The sequence below is a fragment of the Sus scrofa genome, chromosome 6 (genome assembly GCF_054392235.1).
Source record: "Sus scrofa isolate SSC_HxYL_T2T_F1_AM1 chromosome 6, Sscrofa_HxYL_maternal_Yorkshire_Landrace_v2.0, whole genome shotgun sequence".
Lineage (NCBI taxonomy): Eukaryota > Metazoa > Chordata > Mammalia > Artiodactyla > Suidae > Sus > Sus scrofa.
In genome coordinates, this window is record NC_139388.1 from 77,669,167 (window position 1) to 77,693,931 (window position 24,765).

At 42.2% G+C, this 24,765-nt stretch overlaps 1 protein-coding gene across 6 annotated transcripts in view; it reads left to right on the plus strand.

Annotated features, from left to right (window-relative positions):
* Window positions 1–24,765, plus strand: part of PRDM2 (PR/SET domain 2) — a 120,287-nt gene that overhangs the window by 28,528 nt on the left and 66,994 nt on the right. For 5 of the 6 annotated variants that reach the window (XM_021097561.2, XM_084962865.1, XM_084962867.1 and 2 more), the window contains 3 exons: window positions 4,875–4,992; window positions 7,355–7,458; window positions 19,263–19,415. In XM_021097561.2, coding sequence (XP_020953220.2) covers window positions 4,875–4,992; window positions 7,355–7,458; window positions 19,263–19,415 — 375 coding nt within the window. Of the gene's footprint in view, window positions 1–4,874; window positions 4,993–7,354; window positions 7,459–19,262; window positions 19,416–24,765 lie in introns of those variants that run through there. The other variant, XM_084962870.1, reaches the window with a different exon arrangement.

The following is a 24,765-nucleotide window of genomic DNA, read 5'->3' on the forward strand; positions in this document are numbered from 1 at the left end:
GGAAGGAGTGTCAGGCTCCCTGAGCTCTAAGCGCGGGAAGGTCATTCTCGGCCAGAGGGAGTGTAGTAGGGAGAGCAGTAGAAGGACCTTTAAGAGGCTCTGCAGGAAGGTTGAAACTGGAGACCCCAAACACCTCTAAGGTTTCTTGTATTAAGGAGCAGAGGAAGAGCAGTTCCTGTAGCCAGCGGAACCCCCTTGAGGAGGGGGCCTGGTCAGCTGTGTTAACCATTGTATCTTCAGCGCCAGCTTGGTGCCAGCCTGGAGCAGGCCTCAGAAGTGCTTGTTAGCCGTTGAAGGATGGACTGAATGAAGGAAGGATGCTTGTGGCCATTGATTGGGAGGGGAGGGGATATAGTTTGAGACAGGAAGTTGGAGTCATGGAATTAACGAGATGAATTAACAGTTAATAACTAACTTATTAACTTAAACCTACTACCTTAAATTTAATACCTGCCACATTGATGTGTGTTTCATTGAAGGGGATTATTACACAGCAGGAAAGTAGAGAAATCCTTGTAACTGCCTCTGTGCTTATCACAGTGGTCAGTGTCAGAAACCCTTGAGATGGGAAATGACCTTTACTCTGGGTCGGCAGGGTGCTCGGAGGCTCTTGGTCCCTCTGGAAGGAGGAGCAGCCAGGGTTCCTTCCTGGAGTCTGGCCTCTGCTTGGTTACCTTCGACCTCATCCTGTGTGGTTTGGCCAACAGTGGTGTGTTTCTCCAGGGGCTTTACCCCCCACCCCTGCTCTGGCCGCAGGACGCTCTTCTCTCACCTGTCTGCCCTCTGCACACTCCAAGCTTATTCCCAACTCAGCAAGGCCCTTTCCTGGCATCTTTTCCCCACATACCGTCACAAAGCTCTCTTCCTACTGCTGCTCGAGAGGCCGTCCTTAACACTCTGTGTCCCCTTCTTGTGCTGACTTCTCTTCAGAGCATCAGTAACTACCAAGCATCCTGTATCTTGTTTGATTTTTTTGTCTGTCCTCCTCACTAGAGTGATACATTATTAAGGCAAATGCGATGCGTAAAATGTTGCCTGGCCCATAGAAGGGACTCAGGAATATTTTAATAAATAAAGTAGATGTTTCAGTTTCTTTTAGGCAAAATCAACCTGAGAAGTATTTCCAGGATTGTGATTCTGTACTGTAAGAATCAAGATGACCCTGTTTAGAATATGGTATTATGTCTAATACTGTATATGTATATAAAAGAGATCCCAGGAGTTCCCACTGTGGCACACTGGGTTAAGGATCCAGTGTTGCTACAGCTGCTGCCTAGGTCACAGCTGCACTGGGATTCGGTCCTTATGCCCAGTAACTTCCATATGCTGTTGGTATGGCCAAAAAAGAAAAAAAACCAGAGATATCCTAGTTTATAAGTGTGTTGGGAAGATAAATTTTCTTTTAAATGTTCTTTGTTCCAAAGGTTTACTTGTGAATTGGTTGCCTCGAATTGAGAGCATTTCACATTTTCTAAAAAAGGATCCTTACATTGACCCGGGAGTAACCTACCTCAAATTCAAGAAATTCAGGCACACAGAAAAATGCTTTTGGGTAGATGATCCTGCTATTTTATATATTCGTAGCCTTCTTTTTTTTTTCTAAAAAAAGGTTTACGTTAGCTTGCAGCAATCATTTATTCATTCAAGTATTTAGGTGACAACAAACATTTTGTGTCTGCTGCTGCGACTGGGGTTGCAACAGTGAGTAAGAGGGTCGCTGTCTGTCTTCACTGCAGTCTGACGGGGGAGGTGCACGGAACACATAATTACACAAGTCATTATTTAAAGTTGTAAGAACTACGAAGGAAGAATAAGGAAGGGGAGAGGGTGGTTCTGTTTAATCAAGCTGTCCCACCTTCTCATACTTCTCAAATCGCTGATTTCCTAAAACCGTTCCCCACATATTCCAGCCATGCTGAGGAGGTGAGAAGAAGGCCCTGAAGCTGGTCAGGGTCTGGATGGAGGTCCTCTTGTTTTCGTGGAGCCCTGTTGTCGTGTGAAGGACCCTAAAATAAATAGGAAAAGGCTTTTCTCTACCAAATGAAGGAGCCCGGATTTGAAATAATGGGTTTGCTGAAAGCAGGTACATACATGCCTGGGAGTTTTCATTGTTTCTTTTCCCCGTGGGCCTCTGCTGAGGTCCTTTGTATTCACGGGTGTCTCAGCAATTGTAATAGTCATGGTTCCCAGCTAGCAAGTTACCGTTTCCTGTGGCAATGAGCGTTCCTGCCTTAGAGCTCACCTTCCGCTGCCATTTCTATGGAAGTTTGGAGGTTTTTTAGAGCAGAGGTATTCAGATTATATTCCAGCAGAATCTTTTCCTTTTCCTTTTCCTTTTTTTTTTTTCCCCCAGCTTTTTTTGAGGTATAATTGAAAAAATTGTAAGATATTGAAAGTGTGTTACGTTGTGGTAGTTTGATATACCTGTACACTGTGAAAGAATTCCCACCGTCTAGTTAATTAACGTTCCCATCGCTTTGCATATTTATCTTTTCCCTTTTTTTGGGTAAGAACACTGAAGTTCTACTGTCTTAGCAAATTTCAGTTCTGTTATGCAGTGCTGTCAGCCACAGTTACCATGTTTTAGGTATTAGGGCGTCAGAACGGATCCAGTGGAATCTTAACTGGAAACGCCACAGTGGTTATGGGCTTGGGCTCTGGCGATACACAGACAAAGGCTCACATCCTGGCCTTGAGAAACGAAGCCTCACTTTCTTCCTCTGTGTGTGTGGCGGGCCTGGGGGGAGCTGGGAGGAGGCCCTGACAGCCCCTGCCTCTTGGGCTGTTTGGAGTCAACTCTGTTTTGCACACAAGATGCTTCGGCACAGTGCTTTGTACTGAGGCCTGAGGAAGTTCCCAGTGCACATTAAGTCACCAGTATTATTGTAAGAGTGCCTGGAAGGATCAGTTTGAGTTAGCTGACCACACCATCTTTTCAGAGCTCCTGGGGAGGTAAAATGGTGTCACGTCCTTTTAAATCTTCATCTGGGTCCCATCTGAGAAAGGGGAGGAGAACGCTCACTCACGGTGCCCACTGGCCAGTGCTGATAGTACCCACCGGTGCAGCTAGTACTTGTTAATTCTGTTTAATTTATCCCGGTTAAAAATGATTACTATGTAGCCTAGGATACCAACTACCAGTTTAATACCTTTGCCCCTTTGGAAAAATTTATTCACATTTCCAAAATTCCAACTCATAGATTAAAAATTTTTAAATGGGCGCCCTGTATTTAGAAGTGAGACATTTGTGTGCTACATTTATTCATACTTTATTTAGTAAGTGAAAAATACCATAAGACCATTTTCTGGGGCAGTTTGTTTTTTGTTTTTTTGTTTTTTTTCCTTCTCATTTTTGGCCACCCTGCAACATATGAAGTTCCTGGGCCAGGGATCAGATCTGAGCTGCAGTTGCAACCTAAGCTGCAGCTGTGGCAACTCTGGAGCCTTAACCTGCTGCCGGGCTGGGGATCGAAGCTGCGTCCCAGCGCTCCCAGGGTGCTGCTGATGACCCCCATCGTGCCACAGCGGGAACTCCTCTGGGGGAGTTTTGATATTCCTGTATTTTGGAAGGCCTGGAACTTGTGCTTGGTGATACTGTCAGGAACAAGGTATAATTCAAGCACGATGGAAGCACTTATGCTTCTGGAGAGCAGGCCCTGTTGGCTCTGCCCTGTCCAGGGAGTGAACCCTGGTCCCTCGATGCCCACTTTCGCCCGTCCCAACTCAGAACAGCAGAGTAGATGTGCATAACGACTTGCTTGTTGCTATGGGATTTCTTTCTCCTGAAGCAGCCTATTGATATTAAAAAATTAAATTGAAATGCTGGAGTATGAAAATTTGGATGTTATTCCTTTCTTGGCACAAAGCGTTCTTTAAAACTACAAGAGCTTTATTGTTGTGGGGAAATTAATCTTTTTAGCTTAGAGTTTGATTTTTGCCTGTGTTGGTTTCTTGGAAAGTCTTTGAGAAGTGTTCGCTTTTGCAGTGAAATAAAAACCATTCAGACCTCAGAATCCATCATTCTTAGTGGTGTCATGATCTGCACATCAGTTCTTCAGGGTATACGTGGTGGCAATTAATAGCCACTGGTTTTCCTTTGATTTGAAAGTTATTTTTAAAATAACAGTTAAGTTTTATGAGTTGGCTCAAATCTTCCCCTTCTATTCCCTTACACACATCTAATAGTAATCTTATTTCTTAAGATTACAGTGGATTTTGGCATATATTTTGGTTAGTAATTGTGTAAAATTCTCAATTTCTTGGAGACTTGGTGATACTCTGGGGCCTTTGCTATTTAGTTACTTGGTATACAGTGACTGGAAAGGCGGCACCTCCATCGAGAGCCCAGGGTACGTGTGGTGTCTTGGTGGGAATCGTCAAGCCCCTGCGAAGGGGCTGCTGTTGCTGGAGGGATGAAAGTATCGATGGGGTGGGATCTGGTTGGCCAGCACAGCCTCTACAGCATTTGCCAAAAGTATTTATTTAAGTATGGAGTGTTGATTTTTATTTTTTTAACGTTCTAAAATGTTGATGGTAGCCTTTGACTTGAAGGTAAGCTTAAGAAACTGTATTTTGCTGCCAGATTCTGTGGGAGTTTAAGACGCTATGATGCCAGAGATTTACATAGTTTTTAAATGGCCACAGGTGCCTGGAACAGAACAGATGAGCACAGACATGCTTGAAGGTTGCAGTGGTTTCCTTTAGACTCACAACCAGGCCTCCAGGCACCTCCTGAAATGCTTGACATCATCCTCTTAGTCGGGCTCGCCAGCTTCAGAGTTGAGTTGCATAGTTGCTTCCTGGACCAGAAAAGAAGCAGAACACAAACTGAGTTTTCTTCCTTTTGCTGTTAGCCTCTGTTTCTTAACTTACAGAACGCAGCTGAGCCTGTGGCAGCCGCCGAGACCCTGGCCGAGGTGCCTGAACATGTGCTTCGAGGACTTCCGGAGGAAGTGAGGCTTTTCCCATCTGCTGTTGACAAGACTCGGATTGGTGAGTGCTGGGCTCTCAGAAGGAGGCAGGAGGCAGGGCAGGCGGCTCGAGGCCTCCTCGGGGGGCTTCAGGTAGGGGAGTTACTGTAAAGCAGCAGATCTATACTTGGACCTAGAAGATGACGTTTGTCACTTGAAGATCCAGGATGGACACAGAATATGAAAGGAAACAGAAGCACACCCACACCCACCCACCATCCTTCGTGACTCAGCCGGAGCAGCCCCGGCCTCTGTGTCTGCTCAGGCTCTTCCCACAGCCTGCATTGCTCTCTCCTCTCTGATTGCACCGTGATTTGGGTGTGACGATGCTGTTATATTTATGTCATCGTTGTATTTGTTTTTGTATCTGTCCCTTTCATTGACTGTGAGTGTCTTCATTTCTTTTTTCTTTTCTTTTTTGTCTTTTCTAGGGCCACACCTGCAGCATATGGAGGTTCCCAGGCTAGGGGTCTAATTGGAGCTATAGCTGCCAGCCTGCACCACAGTCACAGCAGCGTGGGATCTGAGCCGCGTTTGCGACCCACACCACAGCTCACGGCAACGCCGTATCCTTAACCCACTGAGCGAGGCCAGGAATCGAACCCACAACCTCGTGGTTCCTAGTCAGATTCGTTAACCACTGAGCCACGATGGGAACTCCCCCCTTTCTTATTTATCTTGATGTCGCTAACCTGACGCTTTGTGGACCTCAGTAGATGTTTGAGGGAATAGATATCCTGAGGGTAGCGAGTGCTTCTGGCTGGATGGCTTGTTGAATACAGCCACACTTTGTTTGTATTTGGTCTGGTTTTTGTGGCCTAATCTTTAGACAGAAAGCTAAGGAAGCAGATTATAAAAATTGTAGTCCAAGTACAGTTTTGGACTGTATCATGTTTATATCATATTTCCATTTGTTAAAGCTGTACTTCTGGTATCTCAGTTTATGTGCATGAATTTTGTTTTTTGTTTTTGTCATTTTTGGCTGCCCCGTGGTAGATGGAGTTCCTGGGCCAGGGATCCCATCTGAGTCATGGTTGCAACCTATGCCACAGGTGTGGCAACACCAGATCCTTTAACCCACCGTGGTGGGGCTCGAACCTGAGTCCTGGCATTGCAGAGAGGCCACCGATCCTCTTGAGCCACAGCAGGAACTCCTGTGTGAATAAATTTTTAATAAATACTTTTCCTAATTCTCAGAGAAAATTATTCAGTGAGTAATTAGAGCATTTATATTGTACTAGTCATGAAAGTGGTTGGTTTCCTCTCCCTGCTAATCGATTATTAGCTGCGATGTCAAAGGGGAGTCCTGGCAGACTTAGAGGCAGTGGAATTAGTACATGAGACCACAGCCTCCCTCTGGACGTGAGGAAACTAAGGTCAGAAGGCAAGGGGACCTGCTCAGGGTGACGCCCCTTGACTCCAGGGCACCTGCTGACATGGTACCCACAGCTTCATCTGGTGTGTTTGCCTCATGGTCGGTGCAGAGAAAATAGAAGTAGCCCTGACAAAAACCACCCAGCAGCACAAAGCTTGGTTGTTTGAAACTCTGAAAAGTGAGTTTGCTCAAGTTTTCAAGAAATGGAGAGAAGAGTGGGTTTTCCACTTTGAGAAAACACTTCAAAAATATTTATTCATAGGAGTTCCCTTCGTGGCGCAGTGGTGAACGAATCCGACTAGGAACCATGAGGTTGCGGGTTCAATCCCTGCCCTTGCTCAGTGGGTTAAGGATCTGGCATTGCTGTGAGCTGTGGTGTAGGTTGCAGATGCGGCTCGGATCCCGCGTTGCTGTGGCTCTGGTGTAAGCTGGCAGCTACAGCTCCAATTGCACCCCTAGCCTGGGAACCTCCATATGCCGCGAGAAGCGGCCCTAGAAAAGGCAAAAAAAAAAAAAAAAAAAAAAAAAAAATTTTACTCATAAAACTATTTCTGACCCTTTATAAAAGCAACTGTGTTCACTGGGGATAATATGAAATCTGTAGAAAAGTGAGAAAGGGAAGTTTAAAAACTATTTGTAGTTTCACTACATTCCAGTGTTTTTTCTGTTTTAATTGTTGCGATTGTGTTATTCTCCAAATGTTTGTGATTGTGCTGTCTGGGTAATTGCACATGTAAAAATTAAAAACAAACAAATATAAAACATTCTTATAAAGCAGCATGGGTTCTTTATAGGCTATTAGGACAATACAGAAGAATATAAAGAAAAAAATAAAAATCCACACTCAACTTGATTTAAGTCGATTTCACATGATCTCAGTTAATGTGACATTATCTTGCTTTTAGGCTGTCTAGTCTTTTAAAATATTTTGTGAAACTGAAGAGATTATAATGCTTTAGTTTTTAAACTAACCACAGTACATTATAAACATACTGGTTTTCTTTTCTAGGTGTCTGGGCCACTAAACCAATTTTAAAAGGCAAAAAGTTTGGGCCATTTGTCGGTGATAAGAAAAAAAGGTCTCAGGTTAAGAATAATGTATACATGTGGGAGGTAAGAAATAATTCTGGTCCTTTGTTTATCAGAACTCTGTGCATTTTTGAAGAAATTCTCTTCTCTTAGGACTTGACATCTTGAAATTAAAATCGTCATCCTAATATGTTATTTAAAGTCAAGACTATTTTTATTAGAGAGAAAATGTGTTTCTTTGGATCCAGACTGCTGGTAACGTTTGTGTTTCGAAAGTGCTTGGCTGTCCTCAACAACCAATAGCAAATCGGCTTTTTACATGCCTTGTTCAGGGGGCTTTGCTTTGCAGCCAAGACTTTGGTCTGCCACGTTACAGGCTTGTGGACAGGCACCACAAAAGACACTCCAAGGTGGCTACAAATACAGCGCTGTTGGGCTCTTCTCCGTATTTTAGGAAGTAATCTTGTGTTGCCGGAACATTCAGAGTTGGATGTGTTTAGCACACAGTAGTTTTATGTGGTGCTTTGAACTTTTTAGCATGGCTCTCATTCTGTTCATTGCACATTCTCCCAGCAATCCTGGAAGGCAGGGAGCGCTGGCAAACTTTTTCTGCGGGGAAGCCAGCTAGAGCAGAGGGAGCTCCTCTTCCCCGTGGGGCCCCCGTGGTGAGAGTGGTGTCAGCAGAACCAGAACCCGAGTCTCCTGCCTGACAGTGAGACAGGTAAAAATGTTTCATGGGAGTGCCTGGGTTCACATCCCGCCTTTAGCCTCTGGGCCCTAAACCCCTCAGTTTAAACATGGGGAGAATAAAAAATAATCTCATTAAGAAAGCTGTGAAGATGAAACATCTTGTTATTGTTTCCTGGAGCGTTGCATGCAAAGCCAGCATCTAGTTCAGATCAAGTGCCTGGGGAAGCTTGGTGGCGTGACTCCTTTTAAAGCAAGTGAAGTCTTTTGGCTGAGAGGGAAAAAAGCGTTCCTGTCAGATTGTCTTAAGTTGAATCACATCTGTTTCACATGGAAACATATAAAAGTCTAAAAATAAAGTATGCCTAAGAAATGTCTGGACACTTTCCATGAAGAAGTTTGAGGTATGTTGCCGTTTTTCTCGGTGCTATGAGCAGTGTTTCTCACCTTGAAAATTCTGACAGTTCCTCTCTCTGATTTTGAGAATCTCTTTGAATTCCTTATAATACACCTAGTGACCCTTAACCCAAGAGGACATAGGAAACGAGGATTTACCACGGGAGTAATTACTTTACGCTGTTTCATAATTTTTGAGTTAAAAAGAGTGCTGTTATTTGTAGAAAAACTGCCAAGCCGAAAGAACATTAACTGGAGATAATGCCTGATTGATTAAAAAGGTCTTGACCACAAAATTATGCCCCCAAATAAATTGCGTTTTTCACTTTAGAAGTTTCTTAAGGGAAATCAACAAACACACTCTACTAGATTAGCATTAATCCTAGCGAGGAAATGCTTCCTCGAGTTCTGTGTGTGTAACACTAAGAGTGAACAAATGTCATTATATTAATCTAAGTTTTTGGTACCCATTTTATTCAACATAACAATGTGATGTTGGGCATATTGTATAAACTATTAATGGTGCCTTTTGGAAACTAAACTTCATTTGTATTGAAATTCATATATAGTATGAATTCATAGTCTCTTGGTGAAAATTGTAATTTGGGGTCATGATGTGTTAAGAGATTCGATTTTTACTATGAATCCATTAATATCCCATTGCAAATTTAAGATACTTCTACCTATATACGACTCCAGTTTGTGAATCCATATAACATTGCCGCTTTTTGTTAATTAGGCTTAAAGGTTTAGTTCTCATCAAGACTGGTTTTTCTTGCCTGCAATTAAAAAAAAAATGTGGATATCATTCACAGTGCAGAATGCTCACTACTACTGTGTGATCACAGTTGGACGTCACTCAGGTGGCTTCAGCTCTGAAGTATGTATTTCTTACAGAAAGCTTTAAGCCTTTTGCTCTGTTAAAATAAAAGTAGGTATATGACATAAACATGTATAAGTCTGTATTTGGCAAAGCACACAAAAGAGCATAAATTACAATGTTTCTTATAAAGAAGAAAATAAAAATCCACATAAAATTTAGTGTTTCTGTTACTTCACTTATTACTACCTTGGTCTTATCCTTAGAGGTCTTGCATCAGAATGGCTCTTATTAATGTAACAGAAACTACTTATCATTAGAATCTCATCTCGGCATTTGTTCTGCCATTAAAGCCCCTTAAGACCAGTTTATCTTTTAGCAGTCTGGTCTTTTGCCTCTGGTAGAACTCCATTTTAAAGCTAAGCTAAGACAAAGTGTTAAATTGCTTTTCTTGAGCCCTTGATTATCTAACATAGTCTTAAGTCCTCTAAGCTTTCTCTGAAAACATTCTGCTAAGTCAGAAATAACAGGAGAGAAACAGCAGCATGTCCTCAGGTGAGTGCACAAAACAGGCAGAGTCTGGAAAGAGGAGAGCACTCTTTGATCAGTTCTGGTGGGGAACTGCTGGCCAGCTAAATGCTGGGCTTCATGAAGTATTCCCCCAGCCCACCCAGCCCACCACTTAGTGCAGTATTCTGAAGCCGCTTCTAATAAAAGTCTTTCCAGTTCACTTTTGTGAGGCTCACATTGCTTCTGATAAACAGAACTTTTTTTTTTTTTTTTTGTCTTTTTGTCTTTTTTTTTGTTGTTGTTGTTATTGTTGCTATTTCTTGGGCCGCTCCCGTGGCATATGGAGGTTCCCAGGCTAGGGGTTGAATCGGAGCTGTAGTCACCGGCCTACGCCAGAGCCACAGCAACGCGGGATCCGAGCCGCGTCTGCAACCTACACCACAGCTCACGGCAACGCCGGATCGTCAACCCACTGAGCAAGGGCAGGGATCGAACCCGCAACCTCATGGTTCCTAGTCGGATTCGTTAACCACTGCACCACGACGGGAACTCCTTTTTTTTTTTTTTTTTTTTTTTGTCTTTTTGTCTTTTTTTGTTGTTGTTGTTGTTGTTATTGTTGCTATTTCTTGGTGATAAACAGAACGTTTGAATTGTTTACATGCAAATTGTTTAAATAAGTCTTTTTTAAAGAGTCTTTTTATTCTAGAGCAGTTTTTGGTCCACAGTAAAAGTGAGCAGAAAGTACAGAGTTCCGTATATCCCCCTGAGCCCTGCACACAGCTTCCCTCACTGTCCGCATTTCCACCCGCGTGGGGCATTTGCTGCAGGTGACATGCTGTTATCAGTCAGAGTCCATGGTTTGTATCAGGGTCCACTCTTGGTGTTACATCTTTTAGGAAGTCTTTTTTACATTATAAAAATAATACTTGCTCACCGCAAAATAAAATAAACAATACAGAAAACTGTAAACAAGAAAGTGAAAATCACCTGTGAACATCTTGGTGTGAGAACATTCTTTAAACTCTCTGCTCTTTGCCACTCACACACACTAGGACATATACAAACATCGTATATAGACATTTCACACAATTGAGATCAAACAGTATATATATGCAGTTTTGTAATTTGCTTTTTTCTTTCAATATATTGTAGACATGTCTATTTCAAATGCTTATCTGCATTATGTCTTATAGCTACCTAGAATTCCACTGTATCCTTCCACTGTTTAACCAATGGGTATTTAAGCAGTTTGAATCTTTTCATGATCTTAACAGTTCTTCAAAGTATGAAACTCACTGTATATACATATTTGCTCACTTGTCTGGTTATCTTAAGATAGTGTCTTATAAGTATAACTGTTAAGTCAAAAGTTATGTACATTTTAATGCAAACTATTACATTTAGAATAAATAAGCAACAAGGTCCTACTGTATAGCACAGTAAACTATATGCAATCTCCTGGGATAGACCATGATGGAAAATAAAGAGAGTGTGTGTGTGTGTGTGTGTGTGTGTGTGTGTGTGTGTGTGTCTGAGTGACTTTGCTGTAAACCAGAAATTGGTACAACATTCTAATTTTTGGTAAATTTTCCTAACGGACCTCCAGAAGGATTATACTAATTTATAAGCACCAAGAGTAAACATTCCTTCCTAGCTTTTAAAAATCTCAGTATTGTTAATGTTTTTAATAGTTTTTTCTTCCATTCTTCCATTTGAAAACATAGTTCACAGCTTCTATTTGCATGTTATTCATTCAGGCCACAGATTTTGAGTCAGGAGGATGGAGAGAAGCAGTAGAATTGTATTTCAACTAAAATTGATGGAGAAATTATTTTTCTATAATGAGAAGACTTTTATGGATTTTTCTTTCAGGAGTGAAAATGAACTTTTTATCATTCAGCACTGTTATGATCAGATATTAACAAGTGCATTTCATAATCTTTGCTATCTCAATTCTTCTAATTTCAAATATGTCTAAGTTAAAAATGGAGGCAAGAAGATAAAAGAGTAGAGAAGTCGGCCAGCCGATTCTGCGGAACCTTTTTTCAGAAAGGAACCGCTTCACTCTTATTGCTCCTTTCCAACTTTTATACCATGTATCAGAGAAGTACCATAGGAAAGGACCTAGAAAACCCTAGGGGAGTCCAACTTGCCACTGGTTTTTTTACAGTCCTGGAGGTAAGAATGGTTTTTACATTTTTAAGTGGTTGGAACAAAGATCAAATATTTTGAAACACAGGGGAGTTCCTGTCATGGTGCAGTGGAAGCAAATCCAACTAGGAACCATGAGGTTGAGGGTTTGATCCCTGGCTTCGCTCAGTGGGTTAAGGATTCTGCATTGCCCTGAGCTGTGGTGTAGGTCGTAGATGCAGCTCAGATCTGGAGTGGCTGTGGCCTGGGTGGGCAGCCATAGCTCCGATTCGACCCCTAGCCTGGGAGCCTCCATGCTGCAGGTGCAGCCCTAAAAAGCAGAAAAAAAATTTTGCAACACAGGAAAATTACATGACATGCAAACATCAGTTCACTAATAAACTTTTACTAGATCACAGCAACATTCATTTGTTTACATGCTATCTGAGGCTGCTTTTGCCCTACAGTGGCCCTATTACATGCACAACTGAAAATATTTACTGTCTGTCCCTTTGCAAAAAAAAGTTTGCTGAACCCTGGTCTCAGTATGAAGGAGAGAAGCAATGGGAGTGAGTGTGGTGATGTCTGGGGTTTTAGGTTTACTGTGAAACGGTATGATTAATAAGAGTGCAAAGACTTTGAACTTGGTACTTAAAAGTGGGCTAGCCACAGAGTTGGTTGTCATAGAAGCTGCTAGACCAATCATGTCCTTTTCTTGGGACCTTCAGGACAATGAGGATGTTGAAGTGCAGAGAATTAGGCTGTCTTCCTGAATAAGTTAACTGGTACTCAGATTGGCAGCTTGATATGGTGCAAAAAGAAAAAGATTCTTTTGGTGTGTTTATTTGCTCATTTAATCCCTTCCTGTTAAACTTCTACCATGTGCTGGGCACTGTCCTTTGTTCTGGAGCACCAAGCTTGGAACATAAGGTTTGTGGTATCAGCTAGACTACTGGCAATACCCCATGGAGATTTTTGTGGAATAAAATACTGAGAAGACTGGGTGCAGGTCACCTGCCTGATGTCCGAAAACGGATCTTGGAGTTAGGTCTAGAGCCCAAGTTCTTGGTTGCCAGTTGGGTGCTCTTCCCACTAGCAGAGCCCAGAGATTCTTACTTTTTTGGGTTGTGGATCCTTTTGAAAATCTCCCCATAAAATACACAAATGCACACATATATGAAACATTTTGCATATGATTTCTAGTGTTATATGGAATTTTTATACATCCATGGCCAGAGTTAGAAGAATTTTTCTTTCTTTTTGGCTGCGTCTGCAGCTTGTGGAGATTCCCAGGCTAGGGATTGAACCCGCGCCACATCAGTGACCCAGGCTGCTATGGTGACAACACTGGATCCTTAACCTGCTGTGCTGCAAGAGAACTCCCAGAGTTCAAATTTCTAATTTAAGAATGAGTTATTTCGGGAGTTCGCATTGTGGCCCAGTGGTTAACGAATCCGACTAGGAACCATAAGGTTGCGGGTTGATTCCCTGGCCTTGCTCAGTGGGTTAAGGATCCGGCGTTGCCGTGAGCTGTGGTGTAGGTCGCAGACGTGGCTCGGATCTGGCATTGCTGTGGCTGTGGCGTAGGCTGGCAGCTACAGCTTCGATTAGACCCCTAGCCTGGGAACCTCCATGTGCCGCGGGAGTGGCCCTAGAAAAAGCAAAAAGATGAAAAAAAAAAAGAATGAGTTAATTCACTCATCCTATAGATATTGATTGGGGGCCTACTAAAAGAATGAGTTAATTCACTCATCCTATAGATACTGATTGGGGGCCTACTTTGAGCCCCTCAACATTTATTGAGCATCTGTTGTGCAGTTTTCCAGAAACATTTGTGTAGTTGTAGGTATGATACTTAAAGTAATTTCAAATGAGGGTCAAGGGTCAGGCAGTGTGGGGCTTTATTAACCCATGGCTCTAGGGCTGGGCTTTGCAGGCTTGAGAGGCCTAGCTATGTAGTTTCTAAATTTGTGTTTTAGAATCACCTATAGGTTGGCTTATTGTAGTAAAATGTGCCACTACCTATTAGATTTTTTTCCCTTACTCGAGAATCTTCAGAATATTTCAGATACAGTGATACACTCGAATAGCTCTTAAAAGAAGCCCCTATTGCTAGAGCAGTCTGAGGAGTGAAGTATCTTTAATGGTATTAAAGATCCATTTTGTCTATAGCCCCTGGAAAGTTAGTTCTGTGGGGTGGCTGTCTTACGGTCCTTCACAAGCTCTCTGGGTGTCTAATTCTGGTGTCTCAAAAAAAAAAAAAAAAAAAAAAAAAAACTGAAATGTGAACAGACCAAGAAAGTGTAGTGTTTTCTAGGTATCAGGGCCAATAACATACATTCTTTTTTTTGTTTTGTTTTGTTTTTGCCATTTCTTGAGCCGCTCCCGTGGCATATGGAGGTTCCCATTGCTAGGGGTCAAATTGGAGCTGCAGCTGCCAGCCTGCACCACAGCCACAGCAACGCCAGATCCGAGCCCTATCTGCAACCTACACCACAGCTCATGGCAACACCAGATCCTTAACCCACTGAGCAAGGCCAGAGATCGAACCCGCAACCTCATGGTTCCTAGTCGGATTCGTTAACCACTGCGCCACGACGGGAACTCCGTTCTTTATACTTTATAAGCATTTTATAATTGTTTTTATGCCACAGGGGCGGCCCAAGAAATAGCAAAAAAAAAAAAGACACACACAAAAAAAATCTTGGAGTTCCCGTTGTGGCGCAGTGGTTAACGAATCCGACTAGGAACCATGAGGTTGTGAGTTCGGTCCCTGCCCTTGCTCAGTGGGTTAACGACCCGGCGTTGCCGTGAGCTGTGGTGTAGGTCACAGACACGGCTCGGATCCTGCGTTGCTGTGGCTCTGGCGTCAGGCCGGTGGCTATGGCTCCCATTCGACCCCTAGCCTGGGAACCTCCATATGCCGCAGGGGCGGCCCAAGAAATAGCAAAAAAAAAAAAAGACAAAAAAATAATTGTTTTCATTGAAGTGCTATTATACCAAAAGGAGGTTACCCCCTTTTTTTTAATCTTCTCTTTTAAATGAGGATAACAAACTTCTCATAGATTTGTGTGGTTGCAAATGAGATGATGTATATGAAATTACTTGATATAGATGACTCTGGCTAAGTAAATATTTGAACCTCAACATCAAAGAGAAGCCCTTGAATGATCATGTAGAGGATAAAAATACTTTTTTTTTTTTTTTAATGGTTGAGTACTTTTTAAAAGATTACCAATCTTTATTTTTGCATAGAATTTCTTTCTGTTCTAAGTTTAGAACATGGGCTCTATTTTGAACCAGAAAGTTAGAATACTGGGGGAGGGTAGAATCCTGGTTGACTTCTGAACACACTCAGAGTTGCTGTTTACTTATGGAAACGCATTGGCCGTAAGGGCTGTGCAGGTTGGGGTCACAGCCCTGTGAACCTCCTGTCTCCCCTTTACTCCTTTTGTCCGTCTAAAGGCATGAAAATGTGATTCAGTGTTGTCGGTCTTCTGGAAACAGACAGGGAAAGTGGGAAACGTCGCAGTAATGCTGTAAGTTGGAAATTCAATCAGCCAGATCCCCAGAGAAATAAAGGTGAAAGGAGCCTCAGAGAGTGTGACAGACCGGAGCCACTGCCCTGGAGCTTGGATCTCCAGGAGAGGTTCTGTGTCTGACTTCAGTGTATTAAGGCTCTAGGCGACGTGCAGGCGGAGGGGCAGGTCTAGAGCACAGCCTGGGGAAGGGCCTTGTTTTTGGAGACTCTTTACTGTGGGGGGCCTGTTTGGATGAACAGCATGAGGAGGTGTCTTCCTTGCTCTGCCTTAATTCCTGGCACGAGTTTCTGTCAAAGTAGGTTGGTTGTTGTGTCAGAGGCAGACAGTTGAGGATGTGAATGATGATACACGTTCACAATACTTGAATGAGAATTTTTTTTAATTTGCAAATTTGAATTAATACATGAGTAATATAACAAGTAAATGATAAGCAAGGATATTGGTAACCATCACTGCCCCCAACCCATAGGTAATAAGTGTTTATTGCTTTGGTTTATTCTTTATAGACCTTTCTCTATATGTCACGAGGATATAATTTTGAATGTGTTTTTAAATTGGAGTGTGTACTAAAATATGACTTTAGATTACTTTTATGGCTTTTGAAATGACTGGATTAAATTGAATGGAAATGGGGTGGTGTATTTTTAAAATTACATTGTGCTTGACAGAGAGGTGACACCCAGCCTCTGTGTAGTGGTAGGGACGGAAAGGAGGTTAGGCCTGGATAACCTCGGGAAGGTCAAAGATGCGAGGAGGGGGTTGGAAAGAGAAAAAAGTAGAAATGGAAGAGTAAATGAGGACCAGGTTTAATCCCAGCTCTGACTTTTAGGGACTTCAGCATTCCAGTAAAATTACCAACTTTCCCTAGTGTCTTCATTTATAAAAGAGGCTTTAGAATATTTCATTGAGTTCTTTTTTGGGGGTTTTGTTTTTGTTTTTGTTTTGCTTTTTAGGGCCGAGCCTGCAGCACATGGATATTCCCAGGCTAAGGGTCAAATCAGAGCTGCAGCTGCTGGCTCACGCCACAGCCACAGCAACGCCAGATCCAGGTTGCATCTGCGATCTGACCTACACCGCAGCTCACGGCAATTCTGGATCACCAACCCACTGATTGAGGCCAGGGATCAAACCCTCATCCTCATGGATACTAGTCAGATTCGTTTCCACTCCGTCACAATGGGAACGCCAGTGTTTCATTGAGTTCTTGAAAGGTTAAATAAGATAACACATAGAGCATCCAGCCCAGTGCTTGGCTAGAGGTGTTTCTCTTGCTTCAGTTCTTTTCTCCAGATGGGGAATTCCCATTTGAAAGTTAACTGGTAGAAGTGATTTTATAATAGTACATAGTCAGGCACCTTTGCTTTGTAAAAAGCACTGTTTTGCAGTTTGGCTGAGGAAAAATTATTGATTATATGAAAGTATTTCTCTGTGGGATCAAGTAAGCTGAGTATTTCTTGGTCATTATAAAGATTTAGAAATAGGTTTGTTACATATCATTGTTGAGTTTGAGCTAGAGTGGGAGTTTTACCTGCCTTTTAAAATCATCTTTGCCTGAGAGGAGTTCCCGTTGTGGCTCAGCAGCAATGAACCCTTCTAGTATCCATAAGGATGCAGGTTTGACCCTGGACCTCTCTCAGTGGGTTAAGGATACCTCATTTCTGTGACTGTGGCTCAGGGCCCGTAGCTGCAGCTCTGCTTTGACCCCTAGCCTGGGAACTTCCATATGCCATACATGCAGCCCTAAAAAAGCAAAAAAAAAAAAGTTATTGTATTCGCCTGAGCGGGAAAGAGTCTAATTCTTCCTGTCTTTTCACTACCCTGGCCCCATGGTGTTGTGGTACTTGTGCAATCTGGGAATTTGTAGTTACATTAAGCAAAATTCTGTTGCATTTTAAAGATTAGTTTCTGTGTGTCAGTCACTGAAGTTAATTAACGATTAATAAGTGAATGACTTTGGGAGAGTTAATTTCTTATCCTTAACTTCTGCATGTTAAAAAAAGGGATAATAATGAACCTAATGCATAAGGTTAAATGAGATACTACGGGAAGCATGTAGCATGATGCTGGGCATCCAAACTCCCAGCAGGAGGGAAGTGGTGTCAGTGGTCAGTAAGGGGGCCGCTGCCCTGGCAGTCCCAGGCACGGGGAGACACAGCCCTGCTCAGAGGAGCCCCAGAGCAGGGGCTTTGTTCCGGAAGGAAAACTGCAGTAAACAAGGGTGTTTATTTAACACGTGCAGGAGAGAAGAGATGAGTGGTAGGTGCCTTGGCTGTCAGTGTGGAGGAAAGAAGTGGAGGCATCAGGATTCTCTCCTTTCTTCCAAAAGAGAAAGAAAAAGGTGCATGTCTTTTGCTTTGTTTTTGACAGGACTGTCGCACATTGATCCTGCAGTTCTATTTCAGTGCCTGATCAAGTGTTTCACAGTCTAATTTTGGGGACAGAAAACATAGATATATGTATGGATGGATATAAAAAAATAGCTGCTTGATAGCTTTTCTTTAAAGTGAGGGAATGAGTGCTGGCAGCATGGGAGGAGGAGGTGACTGGCAGTGGGCAATCAGGGAAGGCTTCTTGCAGGAATAGAGTTGATCGGACTTCTGAAGGAGGGGTTGAGTTTTTTGGTCTTTATTTTGGAAGGGTACTGATACTTCCCAGAGTACAGATGCCCTGGGTAGAGAAGGCTTAAAGGTCAGCTGAGTTTACAAAAGCATCATACCCTGTCCCCCACGTGGAGGTTCACACTGCCTGCCCTCTTACTGAAGTGTCTGTAGCCCTGCAGCAGGGGAGCCAGCTGAGCTGTGAACCCCAGCAGGACTGGGCCTTACACTCGACTTGCGGAACAGCCTAGCAAGCTCAGGGAATTCAGGGGCTGCGGAATACTGCAGAAGCCTCACTCTTCCTGAGTTGCACTGTAGGGAGTGGAGCAGTCACTTGTCTTTGTGTACGTATTTGCAAAGCACTTGGAGATCGTCAAGCGTATTTACTATATAGTGCGTTAAGTTTAGGAGAAAAAAAATTATACCCAAATAGAAGAGTAACTAACGAGGATGACACCATTTGGGAGCTCAGTTTTTATCCTTATTTTTCTTTTTTCTATTGCTTATTTATTTTGTTTCTAAGAACTGCTTTATAGAGTGCATATGATGAGCAAGAGTTGTCTTGGATGTTGAAAATGGAAACATTTTAAAGATATTCCTACCCCCTACCCTCCCCCCTGTACAGCATGGGGGTCAAGTTATTCTTACATGTATACATTTTTTCCCCCACCCTTTGTTCTGTTGCAATATGAGTATCTAGACATAGTTCTCAATGCTACTCAGCAGGATCTCCTTGTAAATCTATTCTAAGTTGTATCTGATAACCCCAAGCTCCGGATCCCTCCCACTCCCTCCCTCTCCCTGTTGGGCAGCCACAAGTCTATTCTCCAAGTCCATGATTTTCTTTTCTGTGGAGATGTTCATTTGTGCTGGATATTAGATTCCAGTTATAAGTGATACCATATAGTATTGGTGTTTGTCTTTCTGACTCATTTCACTCACTCAGTATGAGTCTCTAGTTCCATCCATGTTGCTGCAAATGGCATTATGTCATTCTTTTTTATGGCTGAGTAGTATTCCATTGTGTGTATATGCCCCATCTTCCTAATCCAGTCATCTGTTGATGGACATTTGGGTTGTTTCCATGTCCTGGCTATTGTGAATAGTGCTGCAATGAACATGCGGGTGCATGTGTCTCTTTTAAGTAGAGTTCTGTCCGGATAAGATATTCCTATTTTAACGAATGTGTTTTTTCCCCATCCCAAGGTCTATTACCCAAATTTGGGATGGATGTGCATTGATGCCACTGATCCAGAGAAGGGGAACTGGCTGCGCTATGTGAATTGGGCTTGCTCAGGAGAAGAGCAGAATTTATTTCCACTGGAAATCAACAGGGCCATTTACTATAAAACTTTAAAGGTAAGAATGTTAGAATTCGTAGTTACCCTGCGTGCAGCTTTGCAAACTCTATCTTTAGTCGTGACCGTCAGTGAGGACTTCGCAAACCTTGAAAGGGTTATATTTGAAAGTGGTTTCTCAACGTATTGAAAGGTCTGTGCTTTTAGTACACAGTTGCCACTGCTTCGGGTGAGTAAGGGCACTAAAGCATGAAGATGGTGTTGAGTAATCACGTGCTCTGTCTTTATAGATGCTGCATCTTTATAGACGCTGATGAGTTAAGCCTGTGGCAGCTACTTCCCTCCTTTTAAGATACAAATGCATTGGGAACCAAATGGCAGATTGTTCCAACTGTAAGAAACTCTCAGTCGCTCTAGCGGTTTTGTGTAACTGAAAACACATTCTTAGTGTTCATTGTAGCTTTGGATTAGGTTTTCTTTTCCCTAGTCTTTTTTCAGAATGGAAATTGAGTAGAACATGTTTCTTATTTCTGCCAGATTTTTATTTGGAGACATTACTTACTGAGAAGAGGAAAGTCATTTTTTAGAGTTTGTGGTGAGGTCGGAGGTCACTGAGTACATTCGGGGAAGTTAGAATTAGGAAGCATTGCTATATCTGCACCAGGCAAACCCTCATCTGTCTCCTTCATTTTCATGTGCTCTCGGAGGGCAAATCTGCACTCATTGTGCTTAGAAATGTTCTCAGAGGCAGAGTCTTGAGGCTCTGAAGATAGGTTATTGTTGCTTTTTGCTTTTTGGAATAGGTATGTTTGCTAAAATTGCTGTTAAGGCAGATTTTTCTTTATTCACTTACTTCCATTAAAAATATCATAGATTAGGGGACAGTCCATGAAAAAAATGATCTCCATGGAGGTGAAAACTCTTGATGAGCAAGCATTTAAGATGGTGGTCAGCTTTGCAGCTTCCCGAGTTTTGCCGTGGCCCTCTAGGACCTCTGGAAGTTAGCTTATTATAACTGTCTGGTTTTCCTTTGCTTTTCCTTTGTATTTTTTCCCATCATCTTCAGCCAATTAGATTGCCCTTTACCTCATATAAACCCACTTCTTTGTTTCCAGTCCCTGCAGGAACTACTTTTCTGTGGTACCTTTTTTTTTTTTTTTTTTTTTTTTTTTGGCTTTTTAGGGCCACACCTGCGGCATATGCACAAGTTCCCAGGCTAGGGGTCCAGTCAGAGCTGTAGCTACCAACCTATGCCACAGCCACAGCAGCACAGGATCTCAGCTGTGTCTGCGACCTACACCACAGCTCACAGCAATGGCAGATCCTTAACCCACTGAGCGAGGCCAGGGATCAAACCTGCAACCTTATGGTTCCTAGTCAGATTCGTTTCCACTGTGCCACAACCGGAACTCTGTGGTTCTTTCTCATTTAAAATTTTTATAACCTTCTGTACCATTTTCTTTGTGTAGGATTCTGATAGCATGATTTTCTAGTAGCCAATACTGTACAATTTGGTTACATTGGAGTTTGGAATTGGATTCAAAATTCGATTCAAGAATTCATTCTGTTTCTCAAATTTATTTAAAGTGAGGGTTACACCTGGTTGAGTCAGTGAGACAGGAATCTGGTGGAGGTGAAATACCAGCGAGGAGATGGATACAAGACAATGGGGGGACTTTCATGGGGCTCCAGGGGAGAGCAAGCCCAGAAAAACACTGGACACTTGGCAGTTCCTTCATCAGACTTTGGCTGAAAATGTGATCATCTCGGATAGCAAGGCAGAGGAATGTTGAGAAGGAAGAGAGAATGTGTTTGGGAAGCAACTCTTGGGGCCAGACTCCTGGGTTAAATCCTGGCTTGCGCTGTGACCGCAGGCAAGTCGCGATTGTACCAGCACTACCCTTCTCTGCCTCCGTTTCCACATTTTAAAGATACAGTCAGTTACAATATCGACCCTGTAGCGCTGTCATGATGATTGCCTGGGTGATTGTGAGTGGAGTTCTAGCATCTAAGAAGTGCTCGATAAATGATAGCTGCCATTTCTGGCCAGGCAGTGTAGTGTCGTGGTCGGGATGGGGGACTCTGGAGCAGACTGCCTCATGAGCAGATTTTGGCTTCGATTTGTGTGACTATGTGTACTTACACCCCCTTTGTTAGTTTTCTCAGCTGTCAAGATGGAGGTAATAGTGAAATTAATATATCCGGTTGTGAAGATGAAGGCAATAAGTATAAGGTTCTGTGAATAGTTCCTCATTCTAACCTGAGTACTCAGGGTGTTTGCTGGCTATACTACTATTATTTTTACTTTTCTTTGTTTGAAGTAACATAGCTCTGGTCTTTGCAGACCTCTCCCAATCCCGACCTTTGAAGTTTGCTCAGGTATGCATAGGCCTTTCAGATTCCTTACTAGTGATTATCTAATTATATTCTTCTAGATTAAGCTTTCTGTGGCTTGGGTTTTGCAAATAAATTACATGTGATGTTCTTCTGAGCTCTCTATCGCCTTCTCAACTATCACCTAGATAACTGAGAAATCTCAGCACTGGTTTTGTTTGCAATATGATTAGAAACTATTTTAAATTCCTGAGGGTTGTTAGCTTGCTATCCATTCATTCATCTGCTCCTGAATTCAACAAATAGGTATCGAGTGTCTGTTGTGTACCCAGTGTTCTTCCTTAGTTGCGGGCAGAGCAGACGAGGTTTCTGGCCTTGTGGAGCTTCCAGTTTATGGGGGAGGTGGCAGATCATCACCAATTGAACAAATAAACAAAATGATTTCAGATAGCGGTAAGTGCTTTGAAGCCAATAAAATGTGATAAGAGGCTCTAGGTAGGGGGAGGGTCAGGGAAGACAAGACATATGGTCCCCCTCCCTCTCCCTCCCCCCTTCCCCTGCTGGTGTGGGAAGGAGCACCCAGCAGTTAGGAGCAGTTCAGGAAGAGGGAGGGGCCTTGATGTTGAAGTGGGGATAAACTAGATTTTTGCTTTTTGTTTTTGTTTTTTAAAGGATCCTGGTTGGGCTGGATCCAGGAGAGGAGTGGTAGATGAGGCTGGTGAGGTGGGCAGGGGCCAGATCAGCGGGGCTGAGGAGCCTGTAGGGAAACATATGAGTTTAGTCTTTAGTTCGGTTCACCCGTTTGAGAGTGGAGGCTGTCTGACCGAGACCACAGATCTCTTTGGGGGAGAGATTATAGGTGGGTAAGCGTGGAATGCTTTGTGTGTTTTCATCGCTCTGGCGTATTTCTCTTAATTTGACCTCAGGAATATTTATGGGAACCCTTGCCTGTTCCTAATTGGTCTGGTAAAATTTCAAGTTTGTGTTTACTGATAGAGAAGAGAGTGTGCTTCATTCTATGGGCCTATCAGAACTCAAAGCAAGAATTTAAAGTCTTGTTTGTTAAATATCAGAATATATTTTAAAAGGTTGTTTGGGTTTTTACTATATTTTTTAATGTGGGTTTATATTTTCTATGTTTAAGGACATAAACCTTCTTGTCTTCTGAAATTTGACTAAAAGATCTTAAATGTGCTAAGCAGCGCAGAAGAAAAAACAGTGCAGTACAGAAGCAAGCAATCATTGATTTTAAAAGATACATTATTTTCCTCTTTATAAAGAACTGCTATTTGTGTAGCTATTTATTGTCATTTTCTCTTTTTTTTTCGGCCGCCCCCATAGCATATGGAAGTTTCCAAGCCAGAGCTGTGACCTACACCATAGCTGCAGCAACACAGGATCCTTGACCCACTGCACCGGGCTAAGGATTGATTGAACTGGTGCCTCCACAGACACAAGCCAGATCATTAGCCCACTGCGCCACAGCAGGCACTCCTGTGTGTAGCTCTTTTAATATGGAGTTGGGAAGTATATAGCTCAATAATGTAACACTCATCTCAGTCGCCAACAGTTTGGAAGGTTGTTCCATAGCTAGCAAATCAGGTTCCTCTTAATCTAGGTATTCACCAGTTCATTCTCCACTTGGAAATTTTATATTAGATTTGAGGTGAAAACAGATATGGGGATATTTGTATATTGTGTGTTTGTTTGTTTTTCAACAATAGAGGAATCCTCTCCTAGAGAGTTTGTGCTGCTCTCATACCTTCACCCAGTCGCTAGTACAGTTAGAGTGGAATGAACGTGGAGGCTTAGGCTCCGAGTCCAGTGGGTTCTTCTAGCTGGTGTTCTGGTTATACTGTTTGGTTTAGGAATAAATGGGAAATATACTTTTCCTCACTGCTTTCCAATGTTGTTTTTTACTTTGGTTTTATTTAAGACTTTACATATTTCTGCAAACCCTAATCATTTCAAGTATTATGTGATCTACCATTTCATAAATTTTTGACTTGTAACAAAAACACAGAGAAGCAAACTGTACGTTTGGAATTAGAAATAGTTAAAGAAGTCCATTCCTTCAACAGAAACATATTGGCTCCTAAGAGTGCCAAAAAACCTCTGTAATGGCTATTTTTAATTCATTAATATTTTAAATATTAGATAAAGTTTTTTGGTTTAGGTATAACTGATTCAGGAAGGGAAAGAATAATAATACATTGGTTCAAAGATAAGAAAATGGCAGATTTTCTCCATCCTTGTGGGAACAAAGGAAACAGTGGCCTGTTCTTGTGTCTTAAAGAATTTAGAATATTTTAAAATTTGAGCTATATAAACATTGAGTTCTGCAGAGAGTGAAACAAAATAATATTTACTTTCAAAGGCTTTTTCTAGACTAAAAGGTATGTTGAAGTGAAAAAATAGCTTGTTTCTAAACTGACATGGAATTCCTCTTGGCCCTAAAAACAAGGATACCTTCTTCCATAACCATAGTGCAGTGATCAAAATCAGGAAGCTTCCACTGGCACAGTATTTTATTAACTAATCTATAGACCTCACTCAAATTTTGTCAGCCGTTTCAATCATATACATTTAGGCAAAGAAAACTCTTCATTTGTCATGTCTTATCCATCTCCTCAGTTTGGATGGCACCTCAGTCTTGGTCTTCTGTAACCATTTAGTTTTGAGAGAACCGATAGGTAATCCTGTAGAACATCCCACAGTTCGGCCTTCTCATGTTGCATCATGATTAAATTACACTTATGCATTTTGGGCAGAAATCTCCAGACGTGATGCCGTATTCTTTTCTGGGCATCGTATCAGGAGACATATGATGTTGATTTATCTTCTTATAGAGATAATTGTTTTTTACTTTGTCATTAATAAATGTTTAATGGAGAGCTATTTGGAGACTGCATTGTTACGCCTCAGACTTTCATTGACTTTCATCTACTTTTATCGTCCATTGATGGTTCTTACCTGCATGGGTTATCCCTGTGACGATTGTCCAGCGGCAAATTTCTGATTCCCGTTTCTTTTTTGTTGATTAGCTGGTATCGACTGAAGAGCTTCCCTTATTTATT